Source organism: Triticum urartu, chromosome 3A (assembly GCF_056163025.1).
Source record: "Triticum urartu cultivar PI428250 chromosome 3A, HENAU_Tu73, whole genome shotgun sequence".
NCBI lineage: Eukaryota > Viridiplantae > Streptophyta > Magnoliopsida > Poales > Poaceae > Triticum > Triticum urartu.
Genome location: NC_141875.1, coordinates 619,184,272 through 619,205,783, shown reverse-complemented (window position 1 = coordinate 619,205,783; position 21,512 = coordinate 619,184,272). Strand labels below are relative to the sequence as shown.

General features: G+C 42.4%; 3 protein-coding genes across 5 annotated transcripts; all 3 read right to left on the bottom strand.

The window, feature by feature from the left end:
• Nucleotides 1-516: 516 nt before the first annotated feature.
• On the bottom strand, nucleotides 517-9,863 carry LOC125545475 (structural maintenance of chromosomes protein 2-2). 2 transcript variants are annotated; one of them, XM_048709422.2, is made up of 21 exons: nucleotides 9,436-9,863; nucleotides 8,237-8,917; nucleotides 8,006-8,149; nucleotides 7,631-7,921; nucleotides 7,320-7,505; nucleotides 7,051-7,215; nucleotides 6,907-6,966; nucleotides 6,721-6,783; nucleotides 6,508-6,599; nucleotides 5,411-5,507; nucleotides 4,836-4,952; nucleotides 4,531-4,749; nucleotides 3,425-3,565; nucleotides 3,157-3,324; nucleotides 2,778-2,962; nucleotides 2,551-2,644; nucleotides 2,377-2,465; nucleotides 2,026-2,251; nucleotides 1,134-1,208; nucleotides 875-1,011; nucleotides 517-796 (listed from the first exon to the last, which is right to left on the bottom strand). In XM_048709422.2, the coding sequence occupies exons 1-20, from the start codon at nucleotides 9,751-9,753 to the stop codon at nucleotides 895-897; spliced, it is 3,528 nt and encodes a 1,175-aa protein (XP_048565379.1). In that variant the 5' UTR covers nucleotides 9,754-9,863; the 3' UTR covers nucleotides 517-796; nucleotides 875-894. The 2 variants fall into 2 exon arrangements, with proteins under 2 accessions (XP_048565379.1, XP_048565380.1); XM_048709423.2 differs by having other exon boundaries at nucleotides 517-781.
• A 1,269-nt stretch (nucleotides 9,864-11,132) lies between these two features.
• On the bottom strand, nucleotides 11,133-15,572 carry LOC125545473 (peptidyl serine alpha-galactosyltransferase). 2 transcript variants are annotated; one of them, XM_048709420.2, is made up of 8 exons: nucleotides 15,167-15,572; nucleotides 14,684-14,854; nucleotides 14,170-14,413; nucleotides 13,849-14,049; nucleotides 13,284-13,750; nucleotides 13,047-13,211; nucleotides 12,522-12,765; nucleotides 11,133-12,115 (listed from the first exon to the last, which is right to left on the bottom strand). In XM_048709420.2, exons 1-8 carry the CDS (start codon nucleotides 15,448-15,450, stop codon nucleotides 11,447-11,449), a joined length of 2,445 nt encoding a protein of 814 aa, XP_048565377.2. In that variant the 5' UTR covers nucleotides 15,451-15,572; the 3' UTR covers nucleotides 11,133-11,446. The 2 variants fall into 2 exon arrangements, with proteins under 2 accessions (XP_048565377.2, XP_048565378.2); XM_048709421.2 differs by having other exon boundaries at nucleotides 15,163-15,558.
• Nucleotides 15,573-16,382: 810 nt separating this feature from the next.
• On the bottom strand, nucleotides 16,383-20,430 carry LOC125545472 (two-component response regulator ORR26). The gene is made up of 5 exons (XM_048709419.2): nucleotides 20,180-20,430; nucleotides 19,059-19,211; nucleotides 18,570-18,950; nucleotides 18,378-18,454; nucleotides 16,383-17,662 (listed from the first exon to the last, which is right to left on the bottom strand). The coding sequence occupies exons 1-5, from the start codon at nucleotides 20,286-20,288 to the stop codon at nucleotides 16,628-16,630; spliced, it is 1,755 nt and encodes a 584-aa protein (XP_048565376.2). The 5' UTR covers nucleotides 20,289-20,430; the 3' UTR covers nucleotides 16,383-16,627.
• Between the last annotated feature and the right edge of the window lie 1,082 nt (nucleotides 20,431-21,512).

Below are 21,512 nucleotides of genomic sequence, written 5' to 3'. Positions count from 1 at the left end.
TCATATAATCTGTACCACGTGATTGTACGGAAATGATGGGATTGTCAGTTGTCACGATCTCACCAACACTTTCAGTGTCCAACCCGGGCTAGTAATGCCTTCAGGAGATCAATTGTTTTCGCCGTGGCCTTTATACTTCCTGCAGCACGCGCTGGTCTGCGGCAATGCATGCGACAGGCAAGCAGATCTGGCAAAGAACGAGCCAGCCTTGCACAGTCGCAGTGTATTGGATGGTAGTCAAAAGAGCCGTTATTTGCGATTTGGTGACCTTCCAAAGTGCTACTCCCTCCGTCCCAAGACATATTGACACTAGTGTACTGTCAAAAGCACTAGTATATTATGGGATGGAGGGAGTATTTTGTATCCTTCAAATGACTACTATTACTTTGAATATAAAACACCATTTTTTTTCTGGTAGAATATAAAACACCCTGCTTCTGCTAAAAGAAGCCATGGCACCCATTTAGGAAACAGCTAGCTCTAGAATAGTATAAGTGTTTTGAGTATCACACAGAGTAGACCCTAGACAGACAAACAGTTACAAATATAGAGTTGAATAATACGCCACCAGGCCAAGATACACAGAAGAAAAAATGTATATACATCAACATGACGACATGTTCTAATATTGAGTTAGTACATAGGTTTGCAAACATATTGTGATGCCAATAGCCTACAAGTGAGGGGCTTGAGACTTTGTAGCGAATCCAACTACCGCAGAACATTGGAAGCCGGTTAGTTGTTGATTGCCATGACCAAAGAGTTCTTCACAGTCGTGTCCCTGAATTAGCCATCTCTGAATAAGGAATTGGTAAGCCGTTATTTGATTATAGCCTTTAGTCGTAAACAACCTAATTTTGAGTTGAGAGCATACCTTCAGACAAAGCATGTCTATCATTTCTGTTTCGAAGGGACTGTTCGTGTCACAGTGGACACCCCATCCACAAATTTCGTTCGGAATATCACGTTGGCGTTGTTGAACATACCCTCTTTTAGCGACACAACTATGAACTGCAATGACCAAATTTGAATTGTCAACTGAAAGGATGAAACAATGTTCCCAACACACACATACAGACGGTAACTGAACATGAGTCATTACAGGATTGCACCATCTAGAGGAGCAAGATTACCTGGGACTGTGGAAAATGTGCCTTTATCATTCTACCAATGTTTTGGGTATGGCTCAGATCAAGGGCAGCATCAACCTGCAGTACAGGGACATCCAGATCAGTTGAAAAGGAACATTATTATTAATTTGTTTTTTTATTCTGTACATCAAAACAACTTGCAAATACCTCAAACCTGGAGCATATGGGACTAAAAAAAAGAAACATGGTAGAATCATCTTGCTCAAACTAAAGAATTTACATCGACAACAAATGTGGCATGCCAGGAACAAAGGTTCCAACTAGACAGAAGAGGGACTTCTAGATAAACCAGTCTATCCATATGAGCATAAAATGAAAAATATTGGCCTGATTATTTTTGCAAGCTAGTGTTGGTAATAATCAAGTTTTAGGTCCATATCACACCATATGTTTAGATCAGAACCACTGTATCAAGCAATGGAGATCAAACGTCACAATAATATACAATGGTGCACTATGGAGTCTATGCAGTATCAAACTATCAATCTTCCCAATCCATACCATGGTATACTTTCTACCACAGTCTAGAAAAATATAAAACAGCAAACTAAATGTTGGCAGCCAGGTGTCATGGAATCATGTTCAGACCGGTGGACTAGTTGTTTTAGTCTTAACTGTTAACTGATCATTTCCAAAATCCAAACATCATAAAATGCCTGATCATAAGACAGATCAAGTTCCAGCCAGCCTTGAAGCTCATTTTGTTTAAGTTTCAGTGAACTGTCTCTGTAAAATCTGTCATGTGATTTGCAGGAACACTGCATAACAGTCTTGCTAATCTTAATTGACTATGCTAGTTTGTAGTATGACCAGCCAGATTAGAGATGGTGGTAACCGGTAAGCAATTTAAATACAAAATCACATGCAGACATACCTCATCTAATATGTAAAGCGGCGCAGGTTTAAAAAGAAGTAACGCCAGAATAAGACTAAGAGCAAGAAGGGACCGCTGTCCTCCACTAAGTTCAGACAAAGATTGCTTCCAGACTGTTCCAAATGCCACCCGAACTTCAAGACCATCCAAGAAGGTACCACCTTCAGGAGGATCAAGTTTTGCCATTGTACCAGGTAGAAGAGTACCAAATATAGACCCAAAATCCCTACAGGAGCAGAGGTTAGTTAACTTTGTACATTTGTGAGTAAAGAGAATACTATCATTACAGAGTATGAGCAATATTCATGCAGTGGTGCATCTGCTGGGAAATATTACAGAAAGGTTACTTACTTGTTAACTTTGAGCCATGTAACTTTCAAGGTCTCTTTCTTCTTCTCATCCAACTCTTCTATCACTTTCTTGATTTTTGACTTGTCATTCTGAAGATGACAACAAAAGGTATATTGCATGCTGGTACCAAAATCAATCCCAGGTTATCAAGAAATTTAGATGTGCAAGACCTACCTCGATAATATTTTTCTTCGATATCAAATCATTGTATTCATCCTCTGCCTTCTCAAACATTGCCATAACTTTCTTATTGACCCTCTTCTCAAGACTGCATTTGACAGTGAAGTAATAAGTCAGTTCGTTGCATTGAAAATTAACAGCTGATAAGAGAACAACTATCCAGAAACATTAGATGTACTTGCAATTTTCCTTATTTCACTTTTTTTAGATAAAAGATGTACCCGGATTGCTGAGCTTGGAGATTATCAAGTTCTTCCCTCGCCTTGTGTGGTTCACACGATGCAAAGTCGTAATCTGTACCACTTTTTCCGAACAATTGTTTCTCAGTTGCAATCCAACTGTACTTCTCCATTAGCTTATCAACCCTTGAAGAGCAATCCTTCTGCTCTATCTCCATCCTCTTAACCTGTATGATATATTAAGAAGTTAAAAAACAGTAAGTTATAAAAGCAGAAATATTCACCATCTACACAATCAGAACAGTATTAAAAAACATCAGTTATAAAGTAGAAATATGCACCACATACCCAATAAGTACAATACTGAAAAAAATCAGTTATAAAGCAAAAATATGCACCAGAGATTAGACCCAATAAGTACCTCATTTTCCATTTTCTTCCTTTCGACATTCGAATCACCAAGTAGCTGCTGAAGTTTTTGCTGCTCTTTGGAGATGCTGTTTATTTGTGAGTCACATTCCTTCAGTTTGGAGCGACCAATGTTGAGCTCAGATTCAGCTTGGTCATACTCTAGCTTTGTGGCAGCAACCTGCATGTGATCAGTGAAACAAAGGGAAATACTTTAATAAATGAAATGTAACGGCTGGTAGTTAAGTACAAATAAGCCATTACACCGCATATTGAACTACCTTGCTCTTATGTGTGCCCCAGGTTTCAGACAGCGCAGTAATCTGAGCTTTCGAAGTTATCAATTGCTCTTCAAGCGAAGCAAGTTCATTAGCAACTGCATCTTTCTCCATAATAAGCCTCTCCCTCTCGCTTTGATAAGCCTAATCAGGATAAGCAAACATAGAAACAACAGATATGTTATTCATTAAACTGCTGGGATTAATGCTCAGGACTGAACTAAAACTCACAATGAAGTTGTGAACATAATATCATACATAAAACTCAGTAGTAACCAGGCACACTATAGTCCAAATATATTCTGCACAGTGTTAAAGAAAGCCTAAGTGGTAGATTAATCCATTTTAAAAAAAATGGACAGAACTTGGCTGTTTTTGAACTACTTCTGTTTGGCTGCTTGCGCAATAATGGCAATATGCCATTTATCTTATTATTAGGGTCCGTTCGGGAACTATTTCCTTCAGATTCTGGCAGCATGATCTCTATTAGGCTATATCTATTTGAACTGAACTGCATTTTAGTTGTTATTTTGCTTGCTGTGTGAACCAGATGAGTGACGTGTATTTGCTATGGTATGAACTGCAATTTAGATGCTATTTCAATTGTCTATGTGCTATGTTTCCTATTTTCCTGTGCATATTATTCAAAAACAGTCAAATTCTGGCCAATTTTAGAAAATGCTTAAGCGTGCTTAAGCGCGTCCAATGCTGGCCTTACGCTTTCCACTTTTTTGAACATTGATTCTGCACCAATAACAGGACGGTACCCTGCAAACTTACACGCATCTACAGCGGGAGCTTGTGTTTGACTGATGGCAGTCAATGGAATTTATGATCTTTAACAATAAGCAGACTAGTGAAAGTATCTCAGTTATCTATATCTAACAGAATATGCATGTCATAAAACAACCAGACAATCCATTCGTGAAAGAAAAGGACAATCCTATAAAAGAACACTACTGACCATAAAGAAATCATTCTAGAGCTAGAAGTTAACTCCAGATAACAAAGAAGAGGAACATCTTATTGAACACGGTAACACTCCAGAGATAATATTGCAAGTGACAAATGCAAATCACCTATGGCAAAAACAGAGTCAGAAAACCAACCTTTAATTGCTTCGACATGGCCTGCATTTCCGATTTCAGTGACTTTATCTTTTTTTCTAGAGCTTTGAGCCTACCTTCACGTTCACTGCCATAAGTCTTAATTGTCTTTTCCAAATCAGAAACAGTGGATACACATTTTTTATGCTCCACTTGTTTTTCCTTCAATTCTTCTTTTGATTCCTGGAGTTCTTGCTCAAGTTTCTTCACAAGTTCACCTAACTAAAGTACAAATAGAACAATTGTTGATCCAATTTGAAGTTGAATGTGGTAAGGTAACCATATTGGTGGCATAAAAATAATTATACCTTGTGATGTTCATTTTGTTCAACTCTGCTTTGAAATAATGACAGATCATATGATTTGAGTTCAAACTGAGATTTCAACTCAGCGTACTTTTTATGCAGAGGCAGGAGTACAGCAATCTGCAAAACAAGGTAAATCAAAATATCTACTTATCAGACAATTGTAAAGCATTCCATTAAAAAGAATCAATCTAACCAATGTTATGATGCCAATGTATAACATGTTTATACCAATGAAGAGAGATAATTATCAGTACTAAACAAACAAAAACTAATGTGTGTTTAATGTACAATACATGATCAATTAGATTTTAATTGGTAGCACCATAAATTCACTTTCCTTCTTGACCATCGTGTATACATGCTAATGCCATTTATTTCTTATGTTGCAAAACCAAAGTTTTACAAACTTTCAGTTCACAGATGAAGGCAGATATTTAACAGCAAAATGTGGTTTGTAGAGAATATTGTAGTATCACATAACATAAGAAGATCCCGGATCATGAAGAGTACTATAAATACATATGTACTCAAAAGAAAACAGGATAGCATGTAGTGGCATTGCATTAAGTGAATACCTTCTGTTCAATAACAGAGAGCCTGTCCTCATGTTCAGAGAGATCAGCCTCAGCTTTAGCTAATTCATGGAGTTTCCTTAGCAAGTCCCCACCACCTCTGTAGTGTTTATCTCATCAGATTAGTAGATAAAATGAGAACAAATCCAGTATACTTGTTTTGTTTTCTGAAAGTAATCTAGCTTGTCTCCAGAAAATACAACTATAAGATGCCAAAGATGCCCAATATCTGCTCGAAATTTTGACTATGACCAACCAGTACCAAAGAAATAAGGCCTGATGAACATGTCTGCCTACCCTAGAGCCCCTTAAGAATGCTAAGGAAAAATAATTGTTTTTAGAAAAAGTCTAGATCACCCCCCTGAGGTTTTGGGGCCAAGTCAACATAACCACTTGAGCTTCAAAACCCTCTAAGCAGCCCCTAAGCAGTTGAATACCATTAAAATGATCCCAAAATATATCGTTCTGAGTGGTTTTACCACCACGACAGGCGGGGTGGTTGACAATTCAGCATGTGGCGCCTACTTGTCCGCCACATCATCTAAAAAGCTAACAGGTAAAAGAAATGGCCCAGGTAAAATTATTCCTATTTTAGAAACAAATTCCCAGGATGACAAAAGAAATTCATTTGTTTCCTGATTTTGAAATTTCAACAGAACAGGTGAAATCTGTTCCAGAATCAGAAATCTGATCAATTCATATTTCCAAACAATTTGAAAAGTATAGTTTTTCCGTTTTGGAATCCTTTAAAAATTATTAAAATTACAGGCTTTTTGTAAATCCAATTTAAAAGTAAACTGATTTTCCTGACTTATTTTGTTTCCTAACATTTTACATGATGTGGAGGTGATATACCACCTCCTCAGCCATGTCACCTACCACAGTGCCAAAACCGTCTCGGGGGTTATTTAAACAGTAGTCAATTCCTTCGGGGCTACTTTGACAGTTTTAAAGCCGAGGGGTGATAAAAGAAATGTACTACATGATCCAAAACAACAGGGAAGGCAAAGGAAAGGAACACCCATTTCAAAATTCATCTGAAAATAAATCAGATGCAAGCATTAACACCAAGTGAAATGTGAAATGTGACATAATATTACCTGCGACTGCCTCCGGTCAATAGCCCACTAGGCTGGAAAATGTCACCTTCAAGAGTCACACTTGTACTGCCAACTTCCCTATTGAAGGCAATCTATAACAAGAGAATCAACTGTCTCAGTAAGAACCAACACTGAACATATATTATACTTGGATAGGCAGACTCAGTTAGAACTAGAATGACTAGAACATATTTCTGAAGAAAGCTACATTACCTCCTTTGCTGCCTCCATATTTCGACATACAAATGTCGAGCCAAAGACATAAGCCATAGCATTCTGCAATAAGGAATCTCTTCAAAATTTAAGATTGTTGATATAATGAATGACAAGGCATATACATAGTGCAGAATACTGTAAAAACTAATACAAATTATACAATCATAGGATGAAAATACTAACCTTTACTTCTTCGTCATAGCCAACCAATTCTAGAGCTAATGTTACATTTTCAGCTCCAACCTACATACATACAAATCAGTATAACATTCTCAAAAGTCAGCAAAAAGGTTATATCCAACGAATGAAAACAAAACATTCACTGACCATTCTACGAGCCGCCTGCTGGACTCTATCAGGTATAGTGCCTGTATGGATTTTATTCAACGGTATTATGGTCACCCTCCTTTTGAGCCCTCCGTTTTGTAGGAGCTGCTTTCCTGTGGTTTCTGTGTCAACAACCACATTATATAGCCTGCCTCCAGCAGCAACCTGCATAATTTGACTAGGAATTAAACTGATGCATCCAAACCAGTTCCTTCACTGAAAGGGGAACTCAACTTCAAAACAAAAATGAGGAGTTTGCTGAAACAGACCTCCAATGCTGTTGCCGTGGAGCTATCCTTTATCTTAATAAGCCGCGCAACTACTCCTTTGACTTTTGATCTATCAAATTTTTTGACAGGATCTTGATAGCTGAAGTTCACATTCCCCAGCTCACCAGAAAGTGCACGAACTTTGTCCTTCAATTTTTGAACCACCTCTACCTCTGTTGATCGATCCTATGAATGATGGAAGAACACAGAGTGATGAAAAACAGTTCCCAAACATTGCCTACCTGTTAAGGAACTTCTAAAATAGTAATATGCACCGTTTATGCCACAGGAAAATGATCTTTTTTGCATACCTTTTGCAGAGCTTCCATCTGGCCCTCTTCGTAATTTATAGACCCCATGGATGCCTTGATAGCATCCAAGTCTTTTGTCCTAGCTTTCAGCTCTTTCTCAGCTGCAGTAGCTTCATCACGCTTGGATTTCATCTGAGCTTTCTTCTCTTTCAGCTCCTTCTCAGAATGGCTTATTTTTGTCGTCAACTGCTTTAGTCCAGATTCTGCCTCTCCAACAGCAGCTTTTGCATCTCTAAGTTGATCTTCTAGGCATTTCTTCTCATTCGCACTGCTTTTTCCTGCCAGCACACCCTGTGTAAAGTAGAATTTAGTATCCAGGAACTCAAAGTCAAGTTGTCAGTTTATACATTCTATGATTTGCAAAAGTTTGCATACCTGATATTCTTTCTCGCTATCATCTATCTCCTTTGTCAGATCCTCTGCTCTCTTACTCATATCAGATGCACCGTCCTCTGCATTTTTTACAGCAGCATCTCTTTCAACAATAGATCTCTTGATGTCCTCAATGTTCTTCAGGATCTATAAACAGATGGCATATATGCCACACTGTAAGTATTTTGGAATAAATATGGGTACTGAGGGACGTGAAAATAAATAATGCATTACCTTTTCAGCAGCCTTTTCCTCTGACCTTAGAGTTTCCTCTTGATTATCCATCAGAGAAGTTTCCTTAATAAGTGCATGTGAGAGCTTATCCACTTTCTCTGACAAAACCTTCATCTCACCGCCTAGCTTGGCTTCTTTTTCAGCAGTTAAGGTAGCTACGTTTTTGTCCATTTCATCTATGTCTGCTTTTAGCTTTTCTGTGCTTTCATCCAGTTCAACAATCTTTCCCTGGATTTGTTTGACATCACTGAGTGCACTTTCTCGCACTTTCTCAGCTTGAACAAACTCATATGCAATACAGAATCTTTTCAGTCGATCCAGTTCAGTGTTACCATTGGCCCATTTCATGTACTGGCACCTCTCTTTTCTAAGTTTCTCCAATGCAGGAAGGATTTCATCATCAAGAAGTTTATTGATCTCCTCGACTTTGTTCTGCTTCTTCTCAAGTGTTTTCAGAGCAGATTCCTTCTTCATTTCGTACATCCTTGTGCCGGCTGCCTCTTCCAACATGGAAAGAATTTCTGGAGGCTTCATGTTCAGCACTTTCGTAATACGTCCTTGCATAATTAGGAAATGGGGATTGTTCACGTTAAGCTGCACAGAGTGGAAAAGAGTCTGCACCCGGGAAGGTTGTGCAAGATGGCCATTTATAAGGTATTTGTTCCGTCCACCAACTACAATCTACAGATACAAGAGTAGCTTGTCAGTATTCAGTAAAGCTGGAGGCACTAATGGTCCACAATAGAAACACTACAAAGATTAAGAATCTAATCGAAAAATAAATAAACTGCAGATAGCAACTTCAGTTAAAGCAGATCCATCATAATTAAGTGAATTAATTGCAAAATTTGACAAGGCGTTATTGCCTGTTAGTGGAAAACATTCTTGCGCATAAATACTGGAATGCCAAAAGTCCACAACGACCTAAATCTAGAGCATATCCATAGTACAAAACTCCTAAAAATCCTTTCTAAAATCCACCTCCAGTCAGTATCACGATCTCGAGGACCAACAGGCAGACGGACAACAACTCCCGACTCAACAATTAGCGTCAAATTCGAACCACTAAGGACAGAAGTGTAAGGGACGCACTAAATCCCCTTCAGAAATTCTCCCACGGAACCCAATCACGCGCATAGGGAGGCGTCAAAAGGACAGGTGGGCAGCGTAAGTCGGGGCAGGGGGGTGGGATGCGTAACCTGGCGCGTGACGGTGATCTCGGCCGAGTCCTCGTAGCCGAGCGGGGAGCGGGCGCGGTCGGAGTTGTCGAAGACGATGGAGACGGTGGCCTTGGTGACGCCGGCCTGGCCCTGCTTGTAGACGAGCTCCTGGAGCGAGGCGGCGCGCACGGCGCGGAGGTCGGTGATGCCGAGCACGAAGCAGATGGAGTCGAGGATGTTGGACTTGCCGGAGCCGTTGAGCCCGGTGATGGCGTTGAACAGCGGGTCGAACCCCGGCACCACCGTCCGCCCCGCGTACGACTTGAAGCCCTCCAGGCAGACCTCCTTGATGTGCATCTCGCCGGCCGCCGGGGGCGTCGCCGGCGGGAGATCCGGCTAGGGTTTGGGGGGGGGTCGAGCGGGAAAGTTTTCGGGGGGGCGGGGGATTTTCGGGGATGGGGTTTCGAAATGGTTTCCGCCGTGTGGAGTGGACTGGCGACTGGTAGTGAGGAAAGGAGAGCCGAGGGAGAATATGCTGACGGCGGGTGGGGTATTCTGGGCCTTTGGTTGGGCTTCTGGGCTGAGATGGTAACCTGGGCCTTTGGCTGGGCTTCGCGTAAGGCGTTTACTCTGTTTTTCCTTGACTTGTTTTTGCTTGCTCAAAAAACAAAATTAGACTCGTTTTTGCGCAATCACTAGTTTTTCTGGGGTGTTTTTGCTAACTTGCTATGCTATTTCTATAAGAGAATCTTCAACAGATTTCCAGTAAATCTTCCTCAAGCTGGTCATAGTGAGAGTAACTTAGCTATTAACAAAATTAATGTTGCATCAGTGGTTTCGGCAGAGATAAAAGCTATTCGGTATGGATTTATTCTGGCTTCTAATTTCAGGTGCTCCAATATAATCATTGAATCAGATAGTTTAAATGCATTGGAGGCAGTTTCATACCTTGATGCTTACATGGGTCCCGATGTGCCAATCATCACCGAGACTAGTCTGCTGGCGATTAACTTTTCAAATGTCAGCTTTGTTTATTGTGGAAGGGAAACCAATCTTGTTGTTGATTGTTTAGCAAAGCACTGCTTTAGCCTTGGTTTATCTGAATTTTGGGACTCCAATCCCCCTGACTTTATTCTTCCACATATTGTAAATGACATGGCTATTATATAAGGAATAAAGTTATTTACGTTCAAAAAAAACACAACGCATATCAAGGCAAATTTGCTTATGTGACAAGTAGTTAATGGAGAAACAGATGTTTGTGATGACATAATATATTACCGTAACATAACGCACCCCGAGGCAAAAATGGGTCTACATCTAGATAAATGAAGTCTTGTATGACACCATGCCTCTCTCTCTGGCGGACGGCGGCGCTAGTCAACGGCGATGACGGATGGGAAGGCGGTGTGTGACATATGGGCCCACGGTTTGGGTGGTATTGTGAGAAGGGCAACACCCCTCACATGAGGGAGTTGTGCTCTTCCTGACCCCCTCTCTACGTGGAGGTTGCGTTTTTTATCACCAATATTTTACTGGGAAAACGAGAGTCGTTGGACTAGCTTTTTTGGCTCAATTCTAAGAGTAAGGACAGGAAAGAGAAGTTGTTGGAGATGTTTTTACGAAATACTTGTCGTTTAAAGATGTGGAAAAAAAACTTGAAGACAGAGCGGTTGTGCTACAGGGATTGTGTGACCAAAAACTTGAAAACACATATAATTTTGTATAGCAGTCCAGAGGGATTGTGACCAAAATGTTTATTCTATCCGTATGCTAGTTAATCACATACAATTTTCTACACAGACACCTTAATTGACTAGGGAAAACAATACAAGAGCATATCAATTACACCAAGCTAAACAAACACCTATAGGAATTGAACATAACAGCGTTAGCTACAGTAGTTGCAACAAAATCTGCTAATAGCACTAAAAAAACTTGTCAAAAATAAGGAATTCACATGGTTAATCAGCTCCGGCTTCTTCTTTCCTATAGATTCCTTGTACTGTACCCCCTTTATGTCTGTATTGGCAAAGGAATAAACTTATGATCATACTGTTTGTTTTATAGTCAAGCTGTGGGCCTTCTGGCTTCTGGAAGCCCTAGGTCTCGAAACACTTCTCCTTCGATCCGAGAAAAACATCGAGATTACCAGTAAAAAAACTACTACAGATGTTGCCCAAACAGCAAAAATCCACATCTTTGATGATCTGGCTAGTCTCTTTGATCCATGTACACGTGATACAGTGTCTGTGGCTCTTTCAACAGCCTGCTGCCTGGTCACATCCATGTGCTCCACATTTCGTCCAATTGTAGTTGTGGACGACCGTTGTGTAACTCTCTCTGATTTATTGGAGGTTAAAACTTCCTCAATTTTCTTCGAGATGCTGCCTATGGTGGTGCTTAGTCGAGGGCAATTTCGGCGTTTGTGGTGCAAGTATAGGGCCTTGTTCAAAGCCTTGCCACACTCGATGCTGAGAAGATCCCTCTCCCGTGCATTTTGATCGCCTTTCGTGATAGCAGATGGATCAGGTGGTTCAGGGAACTTGGCCCAACATGTGTTTACAATATCAGCGTTTCTCCAGTCTGCCTTGTCAAAGCTCCAATCACCAACACCAAATCTCAGCCCATAATGGAAAACCTTGTAATTTACTCCAGGCAGAGGAACATAGCCTGGATATATTAATATGTCACTCCTTATGATGTGTCGCAGGTTAAGCTGCATGACAAGTGAAGAAGAAACTGTCAAGCAGCAAGATAAACCAATTTTGCAGAGAAGGACAAGATCATAGCCCTTATAGTTCATCGTCTATACTAGATTTCTAGAACTTATGAATGCTAACTGCCAGCTGGTGCTATCCATACTAGCTTTCGAACTTCTACTGACACCGAGAGATCTAACTGCCAACTGAAGCTAACCATGCTAGCTTTCTAGAACTTATTAGTGCACGCTTTCCATAGACTATCTCTAGCAGTTACAAGCACCATATTTGCATTGATGTAAACATCTACAGGTTTTAAAATGATTCAATATAGCCAGTAAGTTCTAATGCGATGCAGCCAGTTGCAGACATATGCTTGCAGTTGCAAGGACAAAAGGGGAAAAGATAAACCACTACACATACCTCGGCTGCTGCAAAAGAGTAACCATACATCTCACTTATCCAGCCAGAGGCATATATATCACCAGTAATGTTTGTCGCATAGTGATCTTTGTCTGCACGAACCTCTTCTGATTTGTGCAGCCACAGCATAGCAAAACGTCGGAGATCATCAATATGCATGATAATGACACCACCAACCTTTTCGCATGCAGATGGATTGCGAGTGTGTATCTTTGCAAGTATGTTATCGCACCCAATGAGATAACTGACAAACAGAAAGGATGATATTAGTACATGGTTCTCTCATATGCAGTAATTACATGCATCACTGCCTCAACTTTGCAATGAGACTTGCACAAATCTTGAAGTACGCAAGAGGTAAGTTGGTTCAACGAACTCTTAGATGTGCACTAAGATTTGTGCAAACTCAGCATGGAGTCGATGCATAGAAGCATCTCTCAACATATCTGGTAAACAGGAACTGTAATATCACTAAACCACAGCAACACATGCTGCAAATAACACAGCGCCACATAAGAATCTTACTCATAGGGAGTTGAAACAGGATGACCAAGTTTTGCACCATACTCCCATGGAGTGATGGGACCTCTCATGATCATATCAGCATCCAAGATAACAATGAACTCAGCATCAGTCTGCACATGGTTAATCCAATGGAGAACTGCTGCTGGTTTATTAATTGCTGGGTACCTAAGAAGAACAAGTAAAAGATTATGTACCGAGCAAAAGTTTTGAGCGCATTATTAAGCCAGAAGTTTATACCAGTCCCCTGTCAGTGGGTGTCTGTTCATAGATGGAACATAATGTGTGGGAGCAAGGTCACGGCCCTTGTAATTCTTCAATTCCTCGTCTGTACAACTCAATAAGCGTGTAATATTACCAGGCTGACCGCTTATACGAAAGCTGTGCATGAGCCCAACAGTTTGCCAGTCAAAATACGACGAACATTCGGTTGAGAAAAGGGTGTGTATTTTTGGATGTCTGCTTTTGGACAATGCAACATGCTGTACAGTCAATTTGTTTTCAACTTTTAGACTGTTCCAGTACTTTGGTTTTGTAAGCTCTGAGAACCTTTTGCTTTTAAGGAAGCTCAAGTATTTTGACCACTGTGGTTTCGGGCAGCCAACAGATGTGTGATGCAAAAGAAGCCCTTCGTTCAATGTGTTAATGCACTCGATGCTTAGATATAAGGCCCGTTTCACATTTGGGTCAGATTCCATCACCTCAACCTATATAAAGTTAGTAACATTAAATAGTCACATACAGCATAGCTAGCCACTGCCTACCAGTGAGAACATCCCAAAATATGGTTAGGAAGACTGTTTACCTCTCTAGGGAATGGAGGTGGAGGAAATAAGCGGTTGCAGTCATAAACTATACCATCCTCATGGTGTTCTAACTTGCTGAAGGACCAATTTCCAACTTTAAATGGCAAACCATAGTGCAGGATAAGTGGCTCAGTGCCAATTCTTGGAGTATAGCCTGGGTAGATCATTATGTCATCATTTATCTTGTGTCTTAGACCTACCTGTCAAAGAGGATTATAGTATTATACAATGAAGGTAATATGTAAAACCACATAAAATATACTCGGGAAATATTTGCTTTCACAATGCATAATACAGTGAAGAAGAGTAATCGAGCTTACTTCTGCAGCGCCAAATGAGTACCCATACATCTCACTGATCCACCCCATGCCATATATATCACCAGTAATATTAGTTGACCAGTGGGACTTATCTTGCCTCACTTCTTCAGTTTTTGACAGCCACAGAGGGGCTAGAGCTCTTAAGTCATCGATATGCATGATCAGAATTCCACCAACTTTGTCACAAAATTCTGGATGTGCAGTGTGCAACTGTGCAAGGATGTTATCACAACCCTTCAAATACCTAGTTAAGAGAATACGTAAATAAGATAAATCGGAGGCTGAGTTCCAGACTTCCAGTCAGACAATGATATGAACCTGAGTTAACAAGTGACACTCAGTACAAAAGGTATGCTCTGCGAGGAAGGATGAGTCACCAATGTCTAAACTATTGATGTGGTACAGCACTATTTCAGTAACTAATTTTACTACCATCGCCCAATTCCACATTACCATACTAAGCAGAAAATGGACAGAAGGATCATCAATTCTAAATTGCTGACTGAAACCATACCCATAATAAGCTGCAACAGGCTTGCCTTTTTCTGCTCCGAGTTCCCAAGGGATAATCGGGCCTCTAACAATCTGGTCTGCATCCAAGATCACGACCCAATCGACGTTGTCCGCCTCTGGGCTGTGCTCCAACCAATGTACCACCCCTGCAGGCTTGTTGATGGCTGGGTACCTGCACACGGAAAATGAACACCAAGGTCACTTTCATTCCAAATGAGGAAATCTTCGAAGCTCGTATTCATATTCATCCATGCCCCAATCAGTTCACTCCAAGAAGGGCCTGCCAAATCAAGCACCTCACCCAAATCAAGCGTTATAAATTCCAAATGCAGAAGCAGTCCGCAACTAATTTCTCAGTCCGTCTCAAATCCTAACCCCAGAAGTTTCAGCTTCGGCCGGGCGCAGGGTAAAGTGGAACAAATGGGGAACGAGGAGGAGAGGAGCACGCGTGCTGAATGTGCGTGCGGCGACGAGAGTTACCTACCAGTCGCCGGTGCGGGGGTGGCGGCTGTAGGAGGGGACCTGGAGAGTGTGGCCGATGCGGAGGCCGCGGTAGGAGGGGAGCTGGTCGGGGGCGCAGCTGAGGAGGCGGGTGACGCCGCCGGGCTGCCCCGCCTTGCGCAGGCTGTGGAGGAGCCCCACCGCCTGCCAGTCGAAGTAGTCGCCGCACTCCACCGAGAAGAGCGTGTGCAGCCGCCGCCCCTCCCCGGCGGCATACACCACGGCCGGCCACAGCAGCAGGAGGAGGAGGAGCGCGGCCGCCGCCATTGGTGGTGGGGTGGCGGATCTCGCGCCCGGATCCTACCTTCGTTTTCTCGCTGCTTTGTGTCCGAGCCTCTGACCCTGAAGGCCTGAAGGATTCGTGTACTGACGGAAGGCGACGGGTGCTCAGGAGTACGCCAACCGGGCCGGTTTACGTAAACCCCCTAAAAAGTCAAAAGGCAGTGCTGGTCTTGGGTAAGGTTCAAAGCTTGTGTGATAATACTACACCCTGTTCGCAGTTACAAAATCACTACGGTAGCAAAATTGTTTTTATTAAATACTCCCTCTGTCTTAAAATGTAAGGCGTTTTTGCCCACTAACATTTTGAGACAGAGGGAGTAGTAAAAATCTAGTTGTCGGCCAATGCGTAAACCTTGAAACTTGTGGACGCCTTACATAAATCAACCGATAAACGGGGTGTTTAACAAATAATAATCACACTAATTTGGGTATAATTTACATGATTTTCTCAGTCACCGAAATTCACTCCGGAGTGTTCATACTTTTGGCATCACAACAGAGTCAAATGGAAGCACACTCAGATTGGCCGGAGGCAGACAGTTCAGCTGGTGCAGCAGCAAGTGAGTTCCAGTGCAATTGTGATGCAAACTGGTTATGATTGCAACTCTACTGTTTCATTCATCTTTGCAGATGCTAGATTAGTTTTGGTTTGTATCATACTGCATCAAAGTCTACTAACCGCTACCCCACCCAAGAAATTCTTTTGTGTTAGATCAGTAGTAACTTTCTCCGCGCCCTCGGGGGGAGAAGAAGAAACCTGTCTGACCAACCAGAAACTTACTCGCTCCGTCCCACAATATAAGATCGTTTGTGGGACGGAGGGAGTAGAAGTTATGTTTGCCTGTGATGTGCAATGGCAATAGCAAACACAGTCTGCAATGCTGCATCAGAGCGAAAATCTACAGCAGTGCTGGCTCTGAAAGCAAATATTCGACAGTCTCCATATATATACTTTGAGAGATCCTCGAAGAGTATTTATAGATTATACCATGCCACGGTCTATAATACAGACATTTTTATCAAAAGTGGAGTTACTACAATTAGATCCTTCCACCAAAGGATCAAGTTAGAACACTGCAGCCCTACAAGAGGTGCTATATGGAGACATACCAAACAACACCATCCTCTCCTCGCAAAACGGCATGGCCGAACAGAAGGGGGATTATGCAAAGAGGCATCCATCCATCAACGGGTAGTCCGTCGTTTCGCTGCTGAAGTGGTCTTGATCATCATACCAGTTACTTTGTAGCCCAGATAGTATCATCGCGTCGTTGTAGTGAAACAAATCAATGCTACTCAGCCCTACATTCTCAAAGGAGACACCTCCTTGAAGTGGGTAGCCGGGGAGATCCTCGGGCAGAGAAGCAAAATCCGCCCCGCATATGATGCTTGGCTCCTCTTGCGAACGAAGCCAGGAGCCTTGGTTGCTCGTCTGGCCGAAGTAACAATCTTTAGTGCTAGGCAAACCTTCCACACTGGAAAACTTCCGGTCAGCAGCATTGGTTGCGGTCACAACACTGTCACTGATCTGAACAGAAACCGAATCAGCTGTACATGTCAACGCCGGGGAGAAGGACTTGATGCAGTCAAGAAGGGCTGGCTTCACATCTGAGAAGTTTCTGGCGTCCATCTCCGTACTGCAACTCATTGAGATAAGCGGCGGTGGGGTAAACAAATGGCCAGGAGCAGTGGGGTGTTCCAAGTCTGGCTTTGGTAGGCATGCATAATCCCCTAACAAGTCGCAGCGTGCATGGTTGTGCTTTGGGTACTGCATGAACTGCTTTGCTGGCACTCCTCCAGTCCAGGCCTGGCATTCCAGTATCATGGTTTCTGATGGCTTCCTGTCCTGATTCACTGGCAAACCTTTGAACGACAGCACGCCGCCTATTGGTGAAACACCGGCGACATTCTGAGGTTCGGCAGCTGAACTTACAGAATTCATGCTTCTATCTGGCGCCGGTAAGGGGACTGTGCGCTTGGTTTCTTCTAACTGAGAATCTGACAAACTGCTCTGGCCTTGTATCTTCTGGGAAGCATGCGGATATCCACTGGAAGTGTTGCTTGGTTGCTCTTGGAAGGAGCTTCTGAGGTTAAGGTTCTCTGATGATGGTCCCTTAGTGCTGAAATCTTGCCTGCCAGAGCCCAATATCCTTTCCTCGTTCTGCTTTTGCAGCCTCCCCAAGTATAGGCGATATTTCTGCATTAACAACGAATTTTCTTCTGATGAATACTAGAAAACCATTCCTTAGTTTTCAGGAATACAATGATTTTACCTGAATTCTAGAGTGTTGGGTAAGTGCTTCAGAATTCACATGAATTTGTATGCATTTTGAGTATGTGATATTTGACAGTTAAAGGTAAGGATTCAGGTTAATATAAACTGCAAAAAAGTTTTTTTACAAGGGAGCTACTCAGAAAGTATATGTTCCTACAGTAGCTCGACCAATGATCAAATAGGAGCTTTGTCATAACCCATGAACATGGCACAGGGAAAGAATGCACATGGCGGGAACTCATTGCAACACCATAACATCCCTTTTTGTGTCATTTACTGAACCAAGAATCTCCTTTCACTTACTTCTAGGGGGAACTCTGACAAAGGTGATCTTGTGTTATTTTAAAAAGGTGATCCTTTATTGCACGAGAAACTACCTGCATCAGATTATAAATTCCAATTTTACTGCTATTCATACGCCTGATTTGTGAGTTTCAAAGTTGCCCAAATTTGTCATGACACACCAGGTATAGGGAGTTGGAGAAAAGTCATGGTGCAGTTATCTGAATTTAGTGTGTCCTGTATACAAACTTTCTTGATTTTATTAAAAATCTGATTTAACGCCCTCTTTATGAACTCGGTTCCTTTTTCAAGAAAAGAGACCATAGAAATTTGCCATTTGAACATCATGTCATACCTGAAGATGGCTAGCAACGTTCTCTCTTGTTAAGCCCGGCACGTTCATCAGGTCCAATATTTTCTTCGGCCCCACTTCTGCAAAATGACGGCATTGCCCTTTTGGAATGAGGATCATGCTGATTTGATAAATTTATAGGAAGGTAACTGATAAATATATAGGAAGGTAACTGATATTTCAGAGAGCACTCACTGTCGAATCCAATTTGGTTCACAGCATTTACAAACTTCTGATGCAGATCAACAGACCAGACTACTCTAGCCTTTTTAGCAGTAGCACCGTCACTGGAGTCCTGATCTCCGTGGTCCATGTCTTTTCTCTTCCTCGTGGGATCGGAATCAACTGTCATAAATAGGCCCTTCTCATCAAATCCCTCGAAACCATATCTTAGTATCTGGAGATCATCACAGCTATCATGACCTTCGATCTCTTTAACCTCGTGCATTTTCTTCCTGTATACATGTTGCCAAATGTTCCGGAGTTCCTTCATCCGAACAGGCTTAAGGAGGTAATCGCAAGCACCATGCTGCACACCTTTCATCACCCTACTTGTCTCCCCATCAATGGACATCACTGTGAAAACAGAATGGAGCAGTTTGGCAGTTTTGAGTAGATATTCAAACTGAATAAAAATATCATTTCTTCTTTGAAAATTGCAGGGGTTTGGTGTTGGATACTAACTTATAACAGGCAGATCCATCTCAAGTCCAATGTGTTCAAGAAGCTTGAAGCCATCCATATCTGGCATGTTGACATCACTAATCACAATGTCGAACCTGTTTTTCCTCTCCCGGAGAATTTCAAGAGCAACTCTAGCTAGGCCGCATGTGGTAACTGCAGGTAGATAACTAGTTTAGTCTAACTGATAAACAGATAACTCATCATCATTCATCACACAAAAATCATGACTATTAACATAAATAGGGAGGCATAAAAATGGTTTCTGCGCTGGCGCAAAACACAAAACAGAGAGGCTAATAGATTGGTAGTTAAGTTAGTTAAGAACACTGACCACTCAGTAGGTGATGATTGGCAATAGGTCTACCAAAAGGACAGGTAAGTACTGTATGTTAAAACTGAATTTTCTACATAGCCCTCAAAGTCCCCAGTCACTGGTGTCACGGAAATATAACACCTAAATGGTGAAAGGCCGCAAAGAAGATATCGTCGGAAGTAACTACACGCTCTGAATTTTAATGTGTGGTTCCTGGTAAATTACACAGGAGTTGCCTCAAAAGCAAATTACGCAGCACCTCAAAGAAACAAAACTGATGCAGCAGTGATACCAACCCCTCTGCGGAGAAAAAGATATCCATCTGAATTATTGAGCAATCATCATCACTTAAAAGTGGACACAGACTCGAAATGCATATGTTGTTCGCTATACAAATTTTTTAGCCAAAAAGGGTTTGATGGACAAGGCCTCTGCTGCTCGCACTCAGTCACTCACGGTTGACACCAACCAGTCACATACACACACAAGCAAAAACAGACACAAAAGGGGAATCCAAAAGCGGGCAAACCGCTGGATGATACAAATCTATGAAAGAAAGTTCCCCAGACAGCCTAAATTCGATCGACAAGGTCCGAAAAGTCCACTTCAATCCCAGAACGCACACGCACACGCACACAATAATTTGATTATAGCGATTAGTCTCAACTCTCAACCGATTTCGCTGGGTAATTTAAACAAGCAGCAGGCACGCATGGGCGACGGACGGATGCATATGGGGAGGCGACGGCGTAGCCGCCACGCCAAGCCGATCGGGAACCCGAGGAGGAAAGCAGGCGAAGATTCGAACCTTCGTAGGAGCACTTGCGGAGCATCTTCTCGAGTATCTTGAGCCAGGTGGGGTCGTCGTCGACGACGAGGACGCGCAGCCCGTAGGGGAAGGCGGACGCGTCGGCCATGGCCGCGCCGCGCCGCGCCGAGCCCCCCTCCTTCCTCGCTCTCTCGGTGCGCGGCGGGCGGGGGCCTGCGAGTGGAGTGGGAGGGAGCAGGAGGGCGGGCGGTGGGCAAAGGTGGGGAGGCGGGTAAAAGGGCCGGGGGTTGGGGGGAAGTGGAGGGGGAGGGGGCCGATTAATATTGGCGCGCGCGCTTGCGCTTAGCCAACTTTATTCCGACTGCGGCTTTTCTCGCGAGCCCAACAAATGGCTTTGGAATAAGAGACGAAGCCGAGCCGAGTGAGCCGTGACCGGACTTTTGATCAAGTGGGGGTGTGAGGCGTGTTGCTTTTCTGATGGTTCTGCCCGTTCTCTATGGCTGGGAAATGTTATTGTTATTAGGCATACTGACTGACATGGGGCTTTGTTAAGTTGTAAGTTGGGTCTTGTGATAGGAGATAAGGGGCTAAGCTTGTCTGAATATAATGTGCTTTCCTGGCTAGTGGGTGATGCTTTGGTGGTGGATGTGGAGGCCGAATTCTGTAGATGCAGATGAAGTGCATTTTGGATATGCGGATGTTGTAGTGTGGCAACCGATGTATGTCTGCGGATGTTGTTGTGAAGAGATTATTCTCTAAACCAGCCATGGGGAAGATGAGTCTGACGGATTTACAAATAATTCTTATTACACCGAGCCCCGGTATGTTTATTCAATCATAATGCAACAAATATGTCTTTAGTCTTGCGGGGTTAGAAAAAATAACTGAGATTAATTCATCGTAAAAAAATTAGGTGGATTGATGCATTGTAACTTATTACCACCGCAAAATAACCCCAGTATATTACCATTATCTCGTCTGGCTCTCTTACTTGTCTTCTTTTCATTGGGTTTTCCTCAACTTGTCTTCTTTTTTTTCCCCAAACCTTCCTTTAACCATTACAGTAACGTAAAGGGCGTCGGGCGACATGGGTGCGCTTGCTTTGCCATGTCATGGTGTCCACCTGATAGCATGTGTTAGTCTAACGATAAAAATAAAACTGTGTGATAGACAGACACAAATTTAGAGGAGTGGATGTATAAGTTCACCCCGAGAGTTCAGGTCTCTTACATGCCTAATTATATTGTGGGGGCTTCTCCTATAGTTAAAAAATGAAATATACACACATGCATGTGGACTATCATACATACACATTCATATGTGAGCACATCCCCTCGGACCACACACCTGGAATTGGTTGATATCGAGGATA

Coding starts and splice junctions, on each gene's coding strand:
- LOC125545472 (XM_048709419.2), bottom strand. CDS start 20,288: ATGGCCGACGCGTCCGCCTTCCCCTACGGGCTGCGCGTCCTCGTCGTC. Junction 19,212..20,179: donor CCGCAAGTGCTCCTACGAAG/GTTCGAATCTTC, acceptor ATCTACCTGCAG/TTACCACATGCGGCCTAGCT. Junction 17,663..18,377: donor ACGTTGCTAGCCATCTTCAG/GTATGACATGAT, acceptor TTGTTAATGCAG/AAATATCGCCTATACTTGGG.
- LOC125545473 (XM_048709420.2), bottom strand. CDS start 15,450: ATGGCGGCGGCCGCGCTCCTCCTCCTCCTGCTGCTGTGGCCGGCCGTG. Junction 13,751..13,848: donor CACCTCCATTCCCTAGAGAG/GTAAACAGTCTT, acceptor AACTTTATATAG/GTTGAGGTGATGGAATCTGA. Junction 12,116..12,521: donor ACTCTTTTGCAGCAGCCGAG/GTATGTGTAGTG, acceptor CTTGTCATGCAG/CTTAACCTGCGACACATCAT.
- LOC125545475 (XM_048709422.2), bottom strand. CDS start 9,753: ATGCACATCAAGGAGGTCTGCCTGGAGGGCTTCAAGTCGTACGCGGGG. Junction 8,150..8,236: donor AGGAAAAGGCTGCTGAAAAG/GTAATGCATTAT, acceptor ATCTGTTTATAG/ATCCTGAAGAACATTGAGGA. Junction 4,750..4,835: donor AACAAAATGAACATCACAAG/GTATAATTATTT, acceptor TTTGTACTTTAG/TTAGGTGAACTTGTGAAGAA.